Genomic DNA, 21779 nt, shown 5'->3' on the forward strand with positions numbered 1-21779 from the left:
CCTTTGAATTTGTATTACTCTTACATTTATTTTCTTCCTGTCTTCTTCCATTATCTGCATAGGTATTTATTCAGTGCTCAGTATGGGACAGGTCTGTGCTAAGCACTGCATCTTCCACAAAACAGTTTCTGGGAGCCTTGCCTCATCTTTCAGCTTACTGTTTTATTAACATAATATCTAAAGGAAATCTCTCACATATCAAAATATTATACATTTCTACCTGACTACTTATTTAATAGCCACCACTGGTTTCTGACTGGCTTTGATTGGTCATCGTGAGCCCTTACCATCACAAGGTACTATGGCAGAATACTGAAAGTTATTGTTTATTCCCTCTGCAACTGTTAAGAGATCCAACAGACACTAAGACCTGGGTATTTGAACTACCCTGCCACATTCAGGTAGCTATAACTGCATATATGCTATTTTGATACTTCCATTAGCAAATGGAATTTATTTCAACCAGAAATGAAGGTTTTCTAGCAGCAAACCTCTCTAGAGAGCCTCCTAATTTTTTTTCTTTAGAGAGAGAGAATTTTTTTTTTAATATTTATTTTTTAGTTTTTGGCGGACACACATCTTTGTATGTGGTGCCGAGGATCGAACCCAGGCCGCATGCATGCCAGGCAAGTGCGCTACCCCTTGAGCCACATCCCTAGCCCAAAAGAGCCTCCTAATTTTTAAGCCTTTCTCATTAAAGTCCTAAAAGTCCTTTAACGATTAGCCCTAATATTTGCTTTGTTCCAATATTTTTCTTAGAAAAAAAAACCTTCTCCAAATATAATACCAAAGTTAGCTAATAGATTAATAAAAGGAGCTTCCAGAATTTCCAATAGTTTAGAATATCCAGAAAGCTGAACAATTTTAGCAAGTACTGTACCTCTGTTTGTGACAACTGTAGCTGTTTAGTTTGACAATGGATTTCCTCTTCTAATAATCTTCTAAGGCTAAATCTCTAGGCAAACAATGTTTCAATCTAAACCTTTTTTTTTTTTTTTTTTGGTACTAGGAATTTAATCCAGGGGCACTTTACCACTGAGCTATATCCCCAGTCTTTTTAAAAACTTATTTACTAATTTATTAGGTACAGGGGATTAAACCCAGAGGTGCTTTACCACTGAGTGACATCCCTAGCCCTTTTCATTTTTAAAGACAGGATCTAAGTTGTTTAGGGCCTAAGTTGCCAAGGCTGGCCTCGAACTTTCAATACTCCTGCCTCAACCTCTGGAGTCACTGGGATTATAGGCATGTGCCACCACACCTGGCTTGATCTAACCTATGTAAAAACAAAAAAGTTTCACTGTTATCTTTAAGAGGTAACATTTAGTATTGCCTCTTTTACTAACTTCTTTAATGAATAAACCCCAAATATTCCAGCATTCAGATCCCTAAGTACCATGTCCTTCTCTCATTCCTGATATAAACTTTTCTGTCCCTATGAAAACAATGGCCTAAGATAGCAACTAATGCTAACTCTGGATTCCTGAGAGAACATAAACTGCTGTAATCTGTAATCTAGGTCTCTCTTAATCACCTCAGTGTGTTTCTGACTACGTTAGAGAGACATAAGGGCTGCTTATGGGTGGTGGCAGCAACAGAGACTTCTCCAAACCCAGCACTTGGCCCTTGCTGCCTAGAAGCAGGCTGTGAATACCAAAGGGCTTTTGGCTTCTTTTCTAAGGGTCTGAGGTTTCTGGGTTCTATGAAGTGGGAGCCTGCCCTCTACTCCTCCAGGTTATAGGAACCCTCTGGATTTGAGAGAGATCTCCAGTCAAGTGTAAGCAGGAGTCAGGTCCCAGATATTGTTCAGTATTAAAATTCTCCAGTATTAAATTTATTATCCATGTTTTGAGCAACTAACAAAAAATTATTATCCATTATTTTAAAAAATACATGTTAAAACCATCTCATATTATATGGCAGTAAGAAAGTTATGGTACTGTCCCTTTATACCAAAAAGATTATAAACAAGATGTCCCAAAAGCAACTTAAATGACTGCAGGTGTTTAAAATAGAACTCATCATTTCATATTTATGAAAACATTCCTGAGGCATGTTTATGAGCTGAATGGACTACCAAGGATATAATGTTATGTTTAAAGCCCCCCTAGCAATACTGAAGAATGTTGAAATACATACTCTTCCCAAATTAACCCATCAATGTGATAGTATGAACATTGGGAGGCCTCTTATTAGTCATGTAATCCAGTCCCCTCACATATGGAAAAAAATCAGTCCCACGGGGTCCACTTTGAATGCTTCCAATTTAGGAGCTTACTTCATTAAATAGCTACTATGGTAAATGTTCTCAAATCTGCCTTCCTCTAACTCAGTAATTCTCAGCTAGGGTGATTATGACCCCAGAGGACATTTGGTAAGGCGTTTACTGAATACTTTTACTCGTCACATCTGGAAATGGTATTGTCACATTTTTTTCTGTTATCTAGTGGATAGAAGCCAAGGATGCTGTTAAAAGCCCTACACTATGCAAAAGACAGTTCCCCAATAAAAAATTATCTGGCCCCAAAATGTCAATAGTATTGTAGTTGAGAAACTACTCTAACTCCTGCTTTTTAATCATAGGAAAGTTTTTTGAAGAAATACAACTCTTTTTTTCCATATGAGGCACATTAAAAAAAATTGAAATTTTCTACATTAGTCAGCTACTGCCACAAAAAATGCACTAAAAAACCACACCAAGCCAGGTGTATGGTGGTGCAAATCTGTAATCCCAGCAGCTTGGAAGGCTGAGGCAGGAGGATCATGAGTTCAAAGCCAGCCCCAGCAACCTAGTGAGGCCCTAAGTAACTTAGTGAGACCCTGTCTCAAATATTTAAAAAGGCTGAGGAGGTGACTCAATGGTTAAGAACCCTTGAGTTCAATCCTGGTGCCAATGAAAAGAAAGAAATCATGCCAAAGCTCATTGGCTAGAGCTGCAATTAGGAGCATGGGGTCCAAGGCAGTGCTTATGGCCATCAAGGGTACAACTCCCCAATGGGGGACCCACTCAGGCAGCAAGCAGTGATTGTGGGCTCTCAGGATTCTATTACTTTCTATTAATGCTTCATTGACTTCATGAAGTAAATTAGAACCTTTTAAACCTTATTGCTGGTTTAGAGTAGTTTCAATACCATCAGATTTACCTTTTCTTTAAATGCCTGCTCCAAATCAGCTCTCAAGTCTATCTATTCCTGGTGCCATTTATAAAGCAAAAGCAATCCTATAAAAACTTGGGTGAAGATTTAAATGAAACTGGATATACCTTCTGCAGCTGGACTGCATATGGGTTATAATAAAAAGGAAGAATCAGGAATGAGTCCAATAAAACAAATTGGTCTGAGCAACTAGTAGAGATTACATCAATGAGATGAGGAAGAATTCAGGGGTGCACCACATTAAAGTTGTTCAGACATCTCTGTCCTCCCAGATTTTTGGTGAAAAGTCAGCAGGATTTCAAATAGTTCCACAGAATGTAAAGAGAAAGTTCCACTAGAGAGGGAAAAGCAGAAAGTCTGGTTCTTGGAAATTTGGCTAAATCTTGTTCCAGGATCATGTTGGAAAAACCTCAGAATACACCAATGAAATATGTTACACGTGAACAATTCCCCCAGATGTTATGCATTGCAGTGGCCTTGATGTGAACATTTTGACTCACAGCAGAACTAAGGAGAGGTAGAAGAGTGAACTGGTGCACTGGTCCCAGGAATGAAGGGCATCCTTCATGAGAAGAGGGCATGAACAGGTCAGGAAATTCTGGGATTCCCAGCACATAGCTTCTTATCATAGCCATGGAGCTATGTGGAATCAAGCTGAGGTTGCTGAGGAAGGCCATATGAAGCAATAATGGTGAAAAATAAAGGCTCTTTTTCCCACTTTGAAATGATTAACACTGGATTTAGAAGACAAAAAAATACATTCTTATGGGGCTAAATGAATATACCATTCTGGATGATTTTCCAAATCTGACTTTTGTCCAATGCAAGCAATATTTACAGGGTAGTCTCTTGCTCATCACTGGCTATGAAAAAAATTCTCTTTGGAATTCAGTGAAGGAAAAGAAACAAAACCCCAAAATACCAAAAATTAAGGGCAGCATTGGATGAAAATAATAAGGACCATTTCACACATAAAGAAATAAGGTCTATGGAGAATGGAGAATTGGAGGCATTTGACTGACTTAGATAGCAGAGATCTGTCACTCATCCCTATGAGGAAAGAGACATCAGTATCTCACAAGGTGACCTGGATTATATCTACAAGAGCCATTGAGTATTACAGCTACAACCCAGGCCATTCTTTCTGCCAAGGATGGTGAAGCAACACAGATATACTTATTTACACACTGCATGAGACTGATGCCCATGATGTGCACATTTTATAAAGTATCACAGGCTATTAGAGTCTACAATAGGCCTAGGTGGTAACTGGGCTATGCACACACCTATTGTTACTCCCATGACAAGTATTTTCTCATTATGTATGGCCAAATGTTAAGTTCCGTTTAACCTTGAACATGCATCTTTAAGGGATTCCCCAAAGCTGGAGGAGTTGAAAAGGGGATGAAGTGGATTTAGTAGACCAGTAAAACTAGATTGTGAACTGGGATTCATGGAGAGTTAATATGTTTACTGTATAACTAAATCCAAAAAAATCAGTTAATTAGTAAAGAGTGGACAGCAACTAAAAGGGAATCAAGAAAGTAAATTGAGACCTAATCACCCTAAGTGTGCTTCAGATAGTGGTAAAAGCAACCCTGGGTTCAATCCCCAGTACCAAAAATGTCATCAACAAAAAATGTGAATGAATAAAAAAAGGAACTCACCAGGTTTACTAACTGTGACTGTGCTTTGGCAAATGAAGACAGGGCTCAGTTGGCAGCTCTGCTGCAGACTGCTGGATTGGGCTCCTCACTGCAGGATGTACTCAGGTCTGCTCTATGTGTTTTCATTCAGGGGTCCATGCTAAGTGGACATTAACTATCAAAGGCATGTTCTCATGGAATGTGACCCATGTCCAAGAACTCAAGTCCAACCATGCAAGAACTTTTTAATGCTCTTACTTAATATTTATTGATTGACCAATTCAAGGCATGTGACTCAAAATCAAGGGGCAAAAAAAGTACATTTTGGCCACTATGAAGCCATGCAATTATGTGGATGCATAATTTGATCACAAGAAATGAGAAACTGAAGGAAAAACTTGATCTCCAACAATCCTCTTAAGTTTTATTTTTATTCAAGCTCAATATTCCTTTTTTTCAATTACACTTTATAGGACAGTTTCTAGATCTTTCAGCATGCTGACCCTATTCTTCCATGTGAATTTTAGTACTTCAGCATTCCTGTTAAATCACAATGATTACAAGTCCACATGTGGTCTTACCAGTACTGATTTTGCCCAGTGAAAAGCTTTAATGGCAAAAAAGTTTTAAAATGTATCTAGATAAGAACACTGTTCAGAAAATATAAAAGAAATGAAATGGTTTGGGAAGTTTAAAAACATCAGCTGACCTTTTAAACTGAGTAATAAATTAAACATTTTTTCCCTCCTAAAGTACAAGGGAGATAATTCAGAGTAATATTCAAGAAATTATCCTCTAAATTCTGTTTTCTAATCTCAGGAACCAAATTTTCTACCTTGATAACATTCTTAGGCCACTTTGGAGTTTATAAAGCCCTTAAATATATTTTATCTAAATTAATTTAATTCTTAACAACTCTGAACTTGGCATTACTTTTGCCCTTCCTGAAAGATACTTCCTTTACCTAGTGAACAATGTCTTTCTCACTGCCAGGCCTAAAGGGAAGAGGCCTCTTCCCTCTGCCTGGAACATCCTTCCTGCACAACCCCCTTCCTTTACCTGCCTAGTTACCATTATCTTTAAGTAAATCTCAACTGCATGGCAGTCCATAAGCTGTGCCTAGCTTTCATTTTTCAGTAAATATTTATTGAGTGCCATCTAGAAACAAAGGACTCTACAAGGTACTGGGGATATAGCAGTGAACATAACAGTATAATCCATGCGCTTACATGGCTTAGCATCCAACTGGAGAGAGAGACATTAAACAAATAATTACACCACTAGCTAATTAATCACAACAGTGGTAAAAGGGATAAAGGCAAAGTACTATACTATCTCTTCCTTATTGTAGCATTTATTATGCTTTATTGTAATTAGCTATTTGGCTCTATTCACCAATATGGATGAAAGATATGACTATCAACTATATTTTCATAGCTTGGTATAACTCCTACTGAATACAAATACCAAATAAATATTTATGGAGTAGTTAAATAATCAGATGGACTTGCTCCAACTGCTAAATTAATGAGCTAGGAAAAGACTTGAATTTGGGATTCTGATTTCAATACTTCTATCTCTATTCAGTATTTCCAAGAAATTACAATGATTCTAATAATTCAATGCTAGCTTACTACATAACTATAAATGAAAAAGACTTAACTCATACATATTATTTATAAACTATGCCTTTCTGTAACAAAAACCTATGTATATGCAGGTATTATATAATGTGTATCTTATTAATATACACTAATATAGATATACTAATGACCTCATATTCCTATTTATTCTGACTTTACTTAGGCATTTATAATGGAATATGTTAAAAAAATAAATTTATAAATTTAACTGAAAAATTAAAAATGAGCTTGTGTCTAAATAAATGGTAATAACAGTAATTGCAAATAATATACAACAAAAATACAAATATACATATAATTTGGGGTTATGCTTAAATAAAAATCAATTTCTTAAATGTATAATTCAAAGTTTATGCTTCAGAGAATAACAATAAGAAATTCACTTATTATAAAATAATGGCTATTCTTTCATTCCGTAGGTCATATTCACAGCATGGCCAGTCTATTATCCAAACCTGGCTAAAGACATTATCTTACTGAATATTGAATTTTTCTTTGAGTTCACAGAAATTACAAATACAACAACAGTGGTAAAAGGGATAAAGGCAAACGTGCTAGTAAATCTTTTCTTACACTCTTCCAAAAGAATAATTTTAAGTTGGACTTTTGAAAACCCGACTAGTTCATTGAAGGGAATTAGCACCATCTAGTGAAAGAAATTGGTAAAATTTGAAAATGAAAAGAAAATAGTTTCTGTGCAAGGTAACCAAGCTGTGTAAAAAATACATAAAACTAGAGTTTTATTAACTTATACTGAACTTTAACAGACACCAGGTATTAATATTACATTTGTATAAATATAACCCTCAGCACAATCATTTAAAAAAATCTAGAAATATTCCTGTTATCGAATATTTACAAGGAAGATAATTTGCTATGTTGAAGGTGCCATTAAATAAGTACGATTATTAACACACTTCCTGGTCCTCTAACTTGCAATCAGAATTAAAGATCCTTCACTTTCTTCTATAGATGTTGGAAAGTCAAAAACTTCTGAAACTGGACAAATTAGTTTGGTTACTGCATATAGGATGAATTCACATGAAAATGTGTGTAAAGGGAAGACTAACCAGTTTTGGGTTGATGGCATTAATCTAGAGAGGAGATAACAAAGTCTGAACTGAAATGAAAACAAAGGGTCTAGGGAGAGTGGTGAAAGTTTACACTGGGTTTGGGGGTCATGACAACATGAAGAATGTCTCTTATGTAGCAATTTTTAAAAAAAATTGGTCATATCTCTTTATGTCTCTTTAACATTTTTTACTTTTTTTTTTTTTTTGCCTTATTCTCCCTACTAGAGGACAAGCGGGGAGCTTTTACATAGAGGTTAAAATGATGGAATTAAAATAATGTGTGAGGGTCACTTATTTTAATTGTATAACTGCTGTAGAGATAACTAAAAACACAGTGGAGTTTTCCCCTCTCTTTAAAAGTCTTCATGCAGAACTTAGGAGAAATCTTAATTATGTATATTAGTAACTCAAATCTGCAATTTTTGCATCATGATGAAAATTTTTAGCTAGTGGTTGAAAAGAAATTTGAGTTGGTCCTTTTATACTGCATCTTTGGATAAAAATATCAATTCATTGGTTTTTCTTTTCCTCTTAATTTCAAGATTAAATTATACTGCCTATCTCCCAAATGCACTAAGATGTAAATTAAGTGATGATTAGGACTTATAAATATAAAATTACAAATACCAAAAAGAACATATAGCCTATGGAAATTAACTTCTAATAAATACTTCAACTATACAGTAACATTGTTAGAATAACAAAATAAAACTACATTTTTTACAAGCTAAATTTCACTTAAAATTCTAAAACACTAACCAAAATTTTTATTTTCCTAGGTTCTTCACTTTATACTCTTTCTAAGAGTATTTTGCCTTGGTATTACATAAATTTTTATTCACTTGAATTCCTAAGCCTGCGAACTCCACTGAGGATGATCATTTACACTAGAAGGCTGACCATTCACAGCTATCAGATACATACCTGAATTAAGGAAAAACTGAGGAGAATCTCCATGAATGCCCACAATACCTGGCCCCAAGGAGTCAGACAGGGTATTCACAAAGGAAAACACTCCGCTCATGATTCCAAAGCCCAAGCCAGAAACTAAAAAGGAAGAAAAACACTGTTAAACCCTTTTCTTGCTATGATTTCTATTCAAATAAAAATTCTAAGAACTAGGGAATACTACTTTGCCAGAGGGGAAATGGTACATATGCTATTTTTGAAGCAGTGGCCAGCCAGCTCTGGAAAGGCATGTGCTTACCTACATGATGAACAAAGAGAAATGGTAAGAGAAAGGGAAATGAACAGTGGGATGCAGCAGAGAAATGAAAAAAAAAAAAGGATAGAAAAAGATCTAGAAACACAGAAGAAATAGATGAGGCAGAGGAGGATATGATGCTAAAGTTCTGGCTTTGGTTTATGGTAACAGAATCTACAGAGTTAAATTTGATGGCTTAGAACCAGAATTGAACTTGAAGGGTGACTATGCATGTAAGGCTTGATCCTGGGCTCAATTTAGAGACCTAAGCCCAATCTAAAAACATAATTCTGTAAGAATAACATGCAAAGATATGCCTAAAAAAAGATATGCCTGAATTAATATAAAGCAATCTGTATACAGGGTAAAGTTGGGAGTTCATAACCCACTTGAATCAAACTGTGAAAGATGATGTATTAAGAACTGTGTAATGTTTTGAACGACCAAAAAAAAAAAAAAAAAAAAAAAGAGTCCTCTTAGTGCAGCTAAAGTCATGGTAAACAATCAGGGAAAGTGAAAGCTATATCACTATGAAATTGTTGGTTAACTAGAATATAGTATATATGTTAAAAACCTTTCAAACTTGATTAATATTTAATGAACATACAGACAAAGGTAACCAGTAATCACTTTACTTCACATAAGGAACCAGGAAAGTTGTAAAAAAACAAATAATATATGCCAATAAGTCAAGGCAGTAATAAAATACTGCTTGAAACCTATTAAAGATACAAAAGATAAGATGAAGGTAGTGGGGTTCTTTTTGAACCGGGGATTGAACCCAGGGGTGCTTAACCACTGAGGCACATGTATTTTATTTAGAGACAGGGTCTCGATGAGTTGCTTAGGGCTTCACTAAGTTGTGAAGCTAGCTTTGAACTCATGAACCTCCTGCCTCAGCCTCCTGAGCTGCTGAGATTACAGGTGGCATGTGCCTCGGTACCCCGCAAGATAAAGAAAGTTTTCAAGCCAAGTCTGATTTTTTTTTTTCTTAATGACATGGCATGGTTCTAACTTACCATAGGCCAGCAATCGCATGGAGGGTGCACTCTCATCTGGGTTTATGCTCTTCAAACCCTCACTGGCTTTTCTATAATAAAACCACACACATACATTTTTTAAAAAGAAGAAAAAGCAGTATGTCAGGAAAGTACACAAGACACTTCAAATCCAGATACTTCCTAAGACTCTGATCAGGTTATACTCTAAATCTAGAATCCATTCAAACAAAACCCAGCACATTTTCAATTAAGTAAAATCAGCTTCAATTTCTAACTTCTGCCTTTTTTCTAAATGCTCATATAAAAAAGAAAAACATAGGTAAATAAGTCATGAAGGAATTAATTTAATAAGAAAAACAGCAACACTATATTTCTAAGCTCAATAAATATCTCAATATCCATGGAATTTACCACTCTGAACTTTTTTCTTTTCCCAAAGCACTGTCTTCATCTCCACTTTATCTTTTATTAGTGCCACACTTACTGCCTCCTTCCCTTCTGTCTTGCACTCTGTAGAACTTTTCTCCTTTTTCTTCCTTATCCTCCTCTATTTTCTTTCTTTTTTTCTCCTCTCCCTCTCCCTCTCCCTCTCCCTCCCCCCCCCCCTCTCTCTCTCTCCTGGGGATTGAACCCAGGGTCTCATACATGCTAAGCACATGCTATACCAGTGAGTCATACCCTCAGGCCCCAGGCAATAATTTCTTAAAAAAGCTGCCTCTTCCAATGGTTGATTATCACTAGTCCTCCTTACTCTTAAATTCTATAATACTGATGATCTGAACTCTCATAGGGGTACTTAATTATATCTGATTCTAAAATATTTTACATGTATATTTTCTATCTCCAATAGACTTCAGGAAAGAAAACAACCTAATACTTTTATTATATCCTGTAGAATTAAATGTTACAGGAATAAGAGGTAAATAAATATTTGAATGAAAGGATAGAATACTGCTCAACAAGAAATGATCTTCAGAGTGATCATATGCTTCCTTTATAGCCAATCCACAAACACATCATTGAGCCTCCACTTTCCACCTGATATGTACAGAATGCTAGATGTGGCTGGTCAGCTCCACTACAGGCACTATTGCTACTCCTTTTTGGCCTGGAACTACGCAACAGTGTAAGATTCTGACTTAAAGGATATTTAAATTATGTATACTGAAACACATGTTTACTAAAGTAATAATGGAAATTTAACATTTTTGACTCATTTGTCAGCAAGTGTTGAAACAAAAAGGAGAGAGATGAACTCTAAAAACACAAAACTAACCAGAACATTCTTAATTTCTGGCATTGTGTTAATTTAAATTTCAAGGTATGTAAATTCATTATAGACTACATTAAGGTAATGCAGAATTCAGCCAAAATACTAATATGCATAAGAAAAGTGTTCTTTGCTTTTGTGGACTCAAAAGTATAAGCCAGAAATTTAAGTGACAGTTTTCCTATTTCTTTGGAGCAGTAACCAACTAAATTATCCAATTTTCCTAAATAAAATAAACTTACCTATTACAGGGATCCTGTTAAAAACTAACTAAAGCTTATGAGTCATATGTAATAATAATGATCTCCTTCAACAAAGTTATCAATAAAGTAAAACGAATAAATTTTCTAGAATTTATTTTATAAAATGATTCAGGAATAAAAAATATTTTTACTATTTGGTATAGCAAAGTGCTGCTATCACAAATACATGAAATATATAAGTTCAAAAGTTTAGTAAACTTCCTCAGTCTATTTTACAGGAGTGTTTGAGAGGGAATGTTTTGGCACTAATAGTTCTCAGTGTTAACAGTAGGAAGTGAAAAAGCATAAAACATGATCAGTTTCCATGTTCCTGACGCACAGAACACATGACTGTTGATGCAAGTAGTAGTGTTTTCAATTTAACATTTTACGGAAGTGAAAAATTCTTTGTTTGCATTTATTATTGTATTTCCAAGAATGGAAAAAAGATCCCATTTTTAAAAATATAAACTTTGAAAAATTACTGGTAAACCATACTCTCTTTGTTTGTTCTATTTTCAAATGTATATATAATAGAGGTATGCATCAAGGACTATGCACACAAATTAAATACACCATTTTAGAAATTTAAAAAAATATATTTACTGATGCCTCTTAAAGAAAACTGTAGCAGAGCTATGGGTATAGTTAGCGGTAGAGCACAAAGACCTGGATTCAATAACTACCAAAAAACAAACAGTGGTACATGCTTATAATCCCATATAATAATATAATTTGGTAAGCTGAGGCAGGAGGATCACAAGTTTGAAGTCAGCCTCAGCAACTTAGCAAGGCCCTCAGCAACGTAATGAGACCCCATGTCAAAATGTAAAAAGAGCTAAGGATGTATGCAGCTCAATGGTAGAGCATGCCTGGGTTCAATCCCCAGAGAATCAGCAACAAAAACAAACACCAGCATGAACTCTTCACAATTTAATCCTGGCACCAAATTCAGGGAGCAAAATTTAACTGAAGCACTGCTTTAAACTTAAAAAGTTCAAAACCTACTTTGGCACTGGAGAGCATTAAACAAAATATTCATTAAACCAAAGACCCTGTATTTGAATGTAGTAAAGCATAGAAGAGAGCAATTTAAATGTATCCATGTAAGTGTTAGTTATCATTAAAATGTCACAAAATTCTCAAATTTGTTTTAACTACATAATATCCAACATTTCTAGAAATTTCTAGGAAATTTTTGTAGAATATTTCAAAGGTTTATTTAAGATCCATTTTGCAAATGCAAACAAAAGCACTTGTTGACATGTTTGTTCTACCACCTTTTTGGAAAATTTCCACAGGTCCTTTTACAGGAGTACATGCGGTTTCCTGAAGAGCCAATGGTGATGTTGATAGGAAAAACAAGTGCAATGTGAAGCTGAGTTGAGAACACAGTGCCCAGGCAAGCACACTACTTAGACCACACTGCACAATACTATGCCAGGTTCTGAGGATGGGTAAAAATCAAGCACTGACTAAAAGGGGCATGTCCACTGACCAAAAAATAAACTTGGAAGCCACAACCATGTCTTCTGAGATCCACATGAAGAAATGAGGAATGTTTAGTCTTGAAAGGGACATGATGACAATCATGTGGCAAAGATTTCATTTATTTGGTGAGTGGGGCAGAGGTCAGAAGGAGAGAGATTTTGATTACCTCAGTAATATTCTACAGTGAAAATTAAAATCATAGCACAGTAGTAATAGCTATATGCCAGAAACATTCAACCACTGCCAGATGTTCATCCATTAGTATTCCTGTGAAAATTAATTTTTTTTTCTTTCTTTTTGAGACAGGGTCTAACTATGTTGCTCAGGCTGGCCTTGATCTGCTGGGCTCAAGCAATTTTCCTAATTCAGCCTCACCTCCTGAGTAGCTGGAGCTATAGACACACACCACCACATATAGCTTTAAATGTTACTTTTGATATTTATTTATTGCTCTCCAACATTTCCAGGGACTAATTTCATGTTTAAACCTTTTCAATTTGTAATTTAAAGTGTTTTAGTATGAAAAGGAAATTCAATATCTAAAAGTAAAAAGTTAAAAATACAGAAGGCCTAGCATATTAGCAAGAACAAATTACTAGAAGCTTATTAAAAGAGATGTTAAAGTTCAGTCTGGGTTGTATCTATGAAATTCATGGACAGCTGTAATTACCTCATTTGCAGAAATGGATACAAATGGCACATTTATTATTCTACCAAGTCTTACTATGTAACCAGGGCCAATCCCATGACTGCCTGAAAGAAAATATCATTCCAAGTTTAAGTTGTGTTTCAAATCAGAAGTTTCATATGAGGTCCTCATGGGTACCACAGATGACATACTCTGTGGCCCAAAAGAGGGAAATTGTGCCCAAGTTTATTTTTTTTCCAAACATTTTTATTTTATAGATTTGAAACTATAGAAAATACCATAAAACAAACCACTGTTGTGCCATAATATATTCAAAACAATGGAAGGCAAAATCTCCATAAGAATTATCTTAGATGGTCGGAAAGAACACATAAATTCCAAGTTGGAAGCATTTTTGTTGTTTCAATGACTATTTCCCTAGGTTGCTTTTCTCCATGTTACTTCTTCTAATATACAATGTATTTTCTTGTTCATTTCTTGGCCCTTCTCCTCTTATGATAAACTCCATGAGGTCAGAGGTTTTTACAGTTATTGATGTATACCCAGTGCCTTGCATTGGCATTGACACTGTCTGGCATCAAATATATTCTCATGAATAATTTTTTGGAAGGGAGGCACAGTGGTGCACACCTATAATCCCACAGAGGCTGAGGCAGGAGGAACCAAGTTTGTGGCCAATCTCAGCAACTTAGGGAGACCATACCTTTAAAAAAAAAGATTAAAAGGGCTGGGGATGTAGTTCCATGGTAAAGTGCCCCTGGGTTCAATCCCAAGTACCCTAAAAAAAAATAAACAAGGCTGGGGATGTTGCTCAATGGTAAGTGCCCTTGGGTTCAATCTCCAGGACCAAAAAAAAAAAAAAAAAAAAGAAAGAAAAGAAAAAGAAAAAGAGAAAAAGAAGATTATGTTTTAAAAGGAAGGAAGGAATCTACACAAGTTAAAGACTTAATATTTTCAGGCTGGAAATATCAAGAACTATGTAGTAAAGTACAGATCCTCAAATACTATAGGATTATTAATGTTTCACATTACCAAATCATAATTCAAATCTAACTAGGGGAAAATGATACAGCAAACAACTTACTTTAAAAGTCTGTAATAAGCAAATCGGAACATTTCTTGGATAATGACTGAAACCAACACTCCGAAGATTAGCACATATTTCTGTGTTGGTCCATCTTTGTTCTCAGTAATGTGGCTTGCTATGAACCATAAAAGGGATGAAAGGAGTAGAGACACCAACCAGAAGAAAGCTCTGAAAATCAGGAAAAAAAACTATAAACATAAGGATTAATAATGATTTTAAATGGGGACCAGGAGCCTGACTGGGAAGGAATAGATATCCTGAATTTTAAATAAGAAATCCTCATAAAGCAGTACTCTGGATCAGTTATTCTTAATGGTGCATTGTCTGTGGTAAGACAAACATGTGATCTAAAAGGAAAGTGAGGTTTGCCCAACAATTACTTGTTTTAGTGACCCTATTATGTGCAAGTGCATCTGCAAACTCTACCTACCAAAGACTACCTGACAGGAACCCTTGTTACTCTCTTTTCTTCCTAATGCTCTGCTCACTGATGTGTCAAAACCATAAAACATACAACTTTGTGACTATTGCAATTTTCATATCCTTCAAATCTGCCAGAAATTAAGGACTCAATGTTCAGATATCCGCAAAGATGTGTTTTCCAGGGAGGGGAAAAAAAGTCTACTCTCTATTAATAGAGTGACTGGTGAAAATCCAGAGGGTGAAAATCTAGATCAGTTATTTCCAAGCTTGGTTCTTACAACACTCGTGGGGATTTTAATGATCACAGCGAGCATTACAAATGGGTTAACCCAATCTCTTGTTTTTAAAATGACACATGTGATACAGCACATTCAATACAGTTGCAGGAGGCAACTGTAAATAAAATAAAGGAACCATTGGCTTTGCCAGTAAGATTTATAGGGGAAGGCAGATGTGGCATGAACCAGTGAGAGCCATCAGGCAGGTGAAAAATGAGATTTACCACCAGAGTTTGGTATTTACCAAGCTCCCAAAAGGAGATGCATGATCAGGTGCTCCTGTGTTTTCATAAATTTCCAACCTTTGGCTGCACACACACCTGAATCACCTAGGGAGCTTTAGGGAAAAAAAGAAAAAAAAAAAAAAGCCTGAGCTCGGATCCCACACCTTAGACATTCTGGTTCAGTGGATCTAAGGTCGGGAGTGGGCATCCGTATATTTTAAAGTCCCCAGGTGTCTCCAGTTGCTGAAGGGCGAGAACTACTGTGCTAGGCAGTAAAGGCTATTTAACCGTCAGTGATTACAGATGCTTTTGAGAATTTGAGAAAATTAGAGACTACCTCTTCAGAAAAATTAAGGTGCCTATAGGAACTTATCCAATTTTTTTTTCGCATACTTTTAGTGGCTTCATAGCCCACTAAGGCCCACCCACGGATTTGCGATGCCTGCCATGCATCAGGGGGTTCTGAGACCCACAATGTGAACCCCTTCTTCAGAACCCGCAGCTGAGGTCTCCGGGCTCTGGGTTTTTTTTCCCCACAGGCCCTAGAGGAGGGCAAAGAGCCTCAGGGGTCTCGGGTCTTGGTTCCCTGGTCTCAACCCTCCTCCGATCCAAAACCTAGCAAGGTCGACTCGTTTGATGGGGACGCCGAGGGTCGCGGGTGCCCCAGGCGGGGGAGGGGGGCCCCAGCGTCTGGGTCTGCTAGCGCAACCGCCTCACCCGGCGATGAGGAAGATGACGCGCAACGGCTCGATGGCGATGGTGAAGACGTAGAGGGCAAGCGCAGGCCCGAAGGCAATGAAGGTGCAACCGAAGAACACGGCCGCCGTCATGGCGACCGCGGAAGCCAGCCTGGGGGCCCGGTAGGGACCCGAGAAGCGCCCGGCGCCGTCAGAGCTGGGGGCGGGGCGAGGGGTGGGGCCATGAGACATCCGGGCGCGGTCGGGGGCAGGGCGCGGGGCGGGGCCAAGAGGTATCGGGCGCGGTCGGAGCCGTGGGCGGGGCCGCGAGGTGCCCAGGGCTGTCTTATAATACAGCTACTGATATTTAATTCTTATGGTAAACCATGACCTTTGCCCATTTTAAAGTTAGTTTTTCTACTTATTTCACTGCGTAGTTCTTCAGACATCATCTATATGTTTTGGTTGAAGCTGCCTCACTTTGGAAGTAAGCGAAGTAATGAATGATAACTAAAATGGTCTATAACAATGTCCTTATCCCACCCTCAATGCGCAGTACGATGTGGGGGAATTTGCGGTTATTGTATACTGATCATATTTTAGTTCAATTTTAGTCCCTAAGTCTATTTTAAAAACGAGAAGGCAATGGAAAAAAATGTGGTGAGCCTTCCCCTCTACATATAAAGACATCTTTACCTGATGTCTGTTGGAACAGAAATTAACTAGAAAACCAGTGAAGACACCACTAAAATATCGTCTGCAGCACCCATTATTATTCATTAGAAAAACATTGTTTCAAACAGTCTCTGAATCATAATACCATCTTACATTTATCTAATACGTTGCTGTTTAAAAGTACTGGGCCAGGGGTGTAGCTTGGTGGTACAATGCCTGCCTAGTATATGTGAGACCCTGAGTTTGATCCCAGCACACAAACACACACACACACACACACACACACACACACATTCTAATAATATTTTTTTAAAAAATCACCTTTACAATGATTTCAAAAATCCTATTACAAATGAGTAGTTTAAGGCTAAGTAGCAGTGCTATTGACTCAAGTTTTTTTAAACATATTGTTAAGTGTCCCCCAAAACTTGAAAACATAGGTACTAAGTGATGTTGGGAATTAAATCCTTAAAAGGTGACTAGGAAAAAGAGAAGGCAGGCACCTACAATAGATATAGCTATAAAATGCTAAGAATTCTTCCAACTGTGCATATACTAGCGAGTGCAGTTAAATTTTTCATTCTGGTAATACTAACAGATCTATATTTATTCAACCATTAGTTTATTCATTCAAAATATGTACTAAATGTTACTAAGTATTAGACACAAATCTAGGTATTTGGAATACACCAATGAAACAGATGTGTTCCTGTCTCCATGGAGCTTAAAATCTAGTGGAGAATCCAGATAGGCAAGTATGGGATTCTATGAAAATATGCAGGAAGAGAGAAAGGCACACAGTCCAAACTCATGAGGTTTTTGCCAAAGAGAAAGGCATCCAGTCCAAACTCATGAGGTTTTGCCAAAGAAGGTAATGCCTTACTCATATTTATCTAATACATTACTGTTTAAAAGGTATCAGCTCAGGAGTTAGCAAAGATAAGAAAGAGGGAGGAGATGGAAGGATAAGTGGAATGTGGTCAAAAATGAAGAAAACATTCTGAGAATGGAAAACATTCTGGGAGTCAGAGATTAGTTCAGAATGGCCTGGGTGTGTGAGGAGAAAGACAAGAGGTAAGACTGGAAAGGCTAGTGAGGGGTGATCACAAAGGGCCTTGTAATCAGTTTTATGGGTTTTAGAGTTCACCTAAAGTGAGCTTTAATCAGGTGAGTAACAAAATCAGATCAGATATGGAAACTGAGATTCCAGATAGGAGGTGCTAGGTGTATTGTCAGGATGAGATAAAAGAGGTCTGAATCAGAGTAGTTACAGGAGTTTGGAGAAAACCAGAGAAATTTAAGAGAGAGTCAGGAATAGTGCATACAGAATTTAATGACTAATTAGTTACATGAAGTGAGAGGAAAAAGTGAAGGAAAATGGATTCTAGAGATTTTTAGCTTAAATGGTTGCTATGAAAATGGGAGGAGGAGAAAATATGGGAAAAAGACACAATAATAGGTACCATTTTGGATGCCCTGAGATTTAGATAGTTATACGATAGCATGTGGAGGTGTTCAGTAAGCAAACTGAATAGACAAGATCAGGCGAGATCTGGACTAAAAATACAGAATTGAGACTTTGCATAATACTTGGAAACTTAGGAGTGGATATAATCACCTCAAGTGTTGCCAGAAGCCAATGTTTCAGGTACAAGAAGAGGAACCACAAAAGAAACTGAAAAGGAACAACTAGGAAGGTAGCAAGAAACTAGGAGCATGGTAGTGTCACTGAAGCAAAGGAGAAAAAAAATCACAAAGGAGGATGTGGAGAGGTTAAGCAAGGTACTAGTGAAATGTGTCCACTGGATCTTGCTATAAGGAAGTCACTTGTGTATGTAACACACAAACGGGTAAAAGCCATTCTGCAAAGTGTTCTTCAACTAGTATGTGGTAAGAAAGAGACATTTGGCTTTGGAGGAGAGGAGACAGGAAGCCAGTTAAGGGAGGACAGGAGATAGAGGGATACATTCAGTTTTATTAGTACCAAATGCTAGTTTTCATCCTGCTGGGCAGGATAAGGAGGGTTCATAGTAGTAGGACTGAGTGAAGCTACTGGCCCTGCAGGAGTTAATCTGAGAACCCAAGTCTCATTAAACACTGATTTTATTGATGGTACAGAATGAGAGTCTACAGGAAATAATACTTAGAAACCAGAGAACAAAGTAATAACCACACTTTTATAGTAAATTCAGCTTAAAAATATTCACTATTTGTTTTTAATACAATGCAAGAAGAAGAAAATATGAGATAAAGATAAGGGAGGAAAAATTAGTCATAAGAATCAGAGAAACCATTACTTAACTACCTAATTCTTTCAATGAAGCCTTTTTTATAACTCAAGAAAGTCCATTGAACTTAAATTCCAAATTTATAAACCAAAAAAGAAAGCTTCACTTAGATATCAAAGAGACAAATTGTAATTATGGTAGGGATATCAAGTAGTCTGCCTTGGAGAAATGAATAGTGTCTCATAGAATATTAGGGCTGTGAAATAGACTGGGGATCATCCAATATAATTTTAAAAAAAGGCAAAGACAACAGATAAGGAAGAAATCTAGGAAAATGCAGGTGGGTCTCAATGTCTTGGTGCGGTTGAATCTGGTATAAAGAGGCCTTTATTAAAAATCAAGAATTCCAGGTTCCAGAATAGAGCACCCACCTGCATTTCCTAAGTTTTGTCCCTTTTATTACTTTTATAATTGTATTACTCAACCTTCTGTTATTGTGGAAAAATACCTGATAAAATCAACTTAAAAGGAAGAAAGATTTTGGCTCACAGTTTGAGGTTTCAGTTCATGTTTGGCCTAGTCACTTTGGGTCTCTAGTGAGGAAGTACATCATGGTACTGAGAACATGTGGCAGAAAAGGCTGCTCATCTCAATGCAGCCAGGAGGCAAAAAAAAAAAAAAAAAAGAAAGAGAAGGAAGGGGCTGGGAATAGATTGTGATCCCAAGTCTATTCACAGCCATCCTTGTCTTTCTCTGCCTTCTTTCTTAGGGTTTCTGTCTCTTGCACCACCTTAAAAAAAAGTCAGTAATGAGTACTACTACTTGCAAGCTGAGGCTGAATTTACTATCCCCTTGAAGGGCACACCCACAACAACCAAACTCCTTTCACCAGGCCCTACTTCCTAAAGAACTCACCATCTTTCAATAACACCATCATTTGGAGACCAAGCCTTCAATACATGAGATTTTGGAGGACATTTAAGACCCAAAGCATAACAAAATTATTTTGTTTATTTATAGGGAGCAGTCTCATATATCCCTGGAGTTAATATTGGAAAACCTATCTTTTTTTCCAGCACTGAGGGTGGAATTCAGGATCTCATGCATTGCTAGGCAATGTATTCTATCACTGAGCTACCTTCCCAGTCCTTTTAATGCACTTATTTTATTCTATTGAGGCAGGGTTGCCGCAGTCTGGCTGGGCACAATTCAGGAGCCACTTGTCAAAGGAAACGAACTTTATTTTTAGAACACAAACACCACACCACACAGCTCTTCAGGAAAACCCTCAGAACCCAACTGCCACCACCAGCTTCCCACAAGCCTCTCAACCTTCCCCCCTCCTCCTGCTCTTGAGGCTGACTGGCTGGGTCGCGTGGGCGGAGCCAAAAAAAGTCCCCCAATGAGCAGCTCCTTGGTCTGAAAGGGCAGGGAAACAGCCCAATGAGCATCACCGCAGAGGAACCAATCAGTTGGCAGCTAGAAGTTTGCTGGGGCTGCTGTGAGCCAATCATCAGCTGGGGTGAGCCAATCAGTTGCAGCCATAAGTTTGCTGGGGCTGCTGTGAGCCAATCATCAGCTGGCAGCTGAAAGTTTGCTGGCAGCTGGAAGTTTGCTGGGGCCCCTTGGGCTGTGGCTCTCAACACAGAGTCTTGCTAAGTTATCCAGGTTGGCCTTGAACTTGGAATCCTTCTGCCTTTGCCTCCCAAGTAAGCAAAATTTTGAGGACAAAAAACTGAAGGAGGAGAGAGGGCTTACTCAGTTTGTCAATACTCAGCAAAAGCATTGTGTTAAAAAGATTAAAAGAAAATCCTCTTGTATTTAATAAAAATTACATATAAGACATTTAACACAGATTAATATAGTTTGAAGTATTTAACAAAGTTTAAAACAGTCTAAATACCAGAATAAAACTTCTCTTTTTCTTGCTGCCCTAAACAAGGCATTTATGGATTTACTTCAAACCTTTCTTTAAATTAAAAAGTGAAGAAAAATACTTCTAAATTACCTTTAGTTCCTAAATTATATTTAGCTCACTTTGGTGGCATGTTGATTTTTTAATGATTACTAAATTTCACTGATTCAAGATTTATTAAACATTTACTATGTGCTGGGAGCCTTACTGGATGGACACTGTCCCCCCTCCCATACCATCTTCAGAATCTATAAGACTTGGAGACTGACTAACTGGGAATCTAGATAGATGATGGTAATATTTATTACCATGTAGAAGCAACAGGTCTCTCTTCATAGGATTGGAATTGCTGCTAGGAGTTGTTATGGAGCAGAGAAGATAAAGTTGAATTTCAGTTTCAGAAATGTAGTTTGATATACCTGTAGTGGATCAAAGGGCAGATGTCCAGTAAGACATCTGGGCCTATGAAAAGAGGCTGGCACTAGAAATACACATTTTAAAGCTGAATTAACTCTCTATAGCTGAATGATCATAAACTTAGTGGAGTAAAGCAGCATAAATGTATTATAGTTCTGGAGATTTTAAGTTCAGGATGAGTTTTACAGGCTAAGATCAAGGCACTGGGACAGGCTGGGCTTTACAGGGAAATCCTTTTCCTTACTTTTTCTAGATCCTAGAGGCTGTCCAGGCTCCTTGGCTTCCATCATCCCTGTGCTTCCATCATCACTTAACTATCTTCTAATTCTGACATTTCCTGTTTCCCTCTTATAAGAATGGCTCCTAGGTTACACTGGGCCCACTTAGATCATCCAGGATAATCTCTTGTCATCTCACATCTCAGGATCTTTAACTTGATCACATCTTCAAAGTACCTTTTGCTATATACAATATCAGTTAC

The 21779-nt window shown here is 37.2% G+C and overlaps 1 protein-coding gene across 3 annotated transcripts in view; it reads right to left on the minus strand.

Moving 5' to 3' along the window:
* The window catches only part of Aph1b (aph-1B gamma-secretase subunit), a 29786-nt gene extending 13471 nt beyond the window's left edge, over nt 1–16315 (minus strand). The window contains exons 1-4 of one of the 3 annotated variants that reach the window (XM_040275980.2): nt 16104–16315; nt 14459–14629; nt 9741–9811; nt 8442–8564 (exon numbers count right to left, since the gene is read on the minus strand). In XM_040275980.2, coding sequence (XP_040131914.2) covers nt 8442–8564; nt 9741–9811; nt 14459–14629; nt 16104–16315 — 577 coding nt within the window. The remainder of the gene's footprint in view (nt 1–8441; nt 8565–9740; nt 9812–14458; nt 14630–16103) is intronic. The other 2 variants (XM_005316660.5, XM_078049504.1) reach the window with 2 other exon arrangements.
* Nucleotides 16316–21779: the final 5464 nt, after the last annotated feature.

The sequence above is a fragment of the Ictidomys tridecemlineatus genome, chromosome 5 (assembly GCF_052094955.1).
Source record: "Ictidomys tridecemlineatus isolate mIctTri1 chromosome 5, mIctTri1.hap1, whole genome shotgun sequence".
Lineage (NCBI taxonomy): Eukaryota > Metazoa > Chordata > Mammalia > Rodentia > Sciuridae > Ictidomys > Ictidomys tridecemlineatus.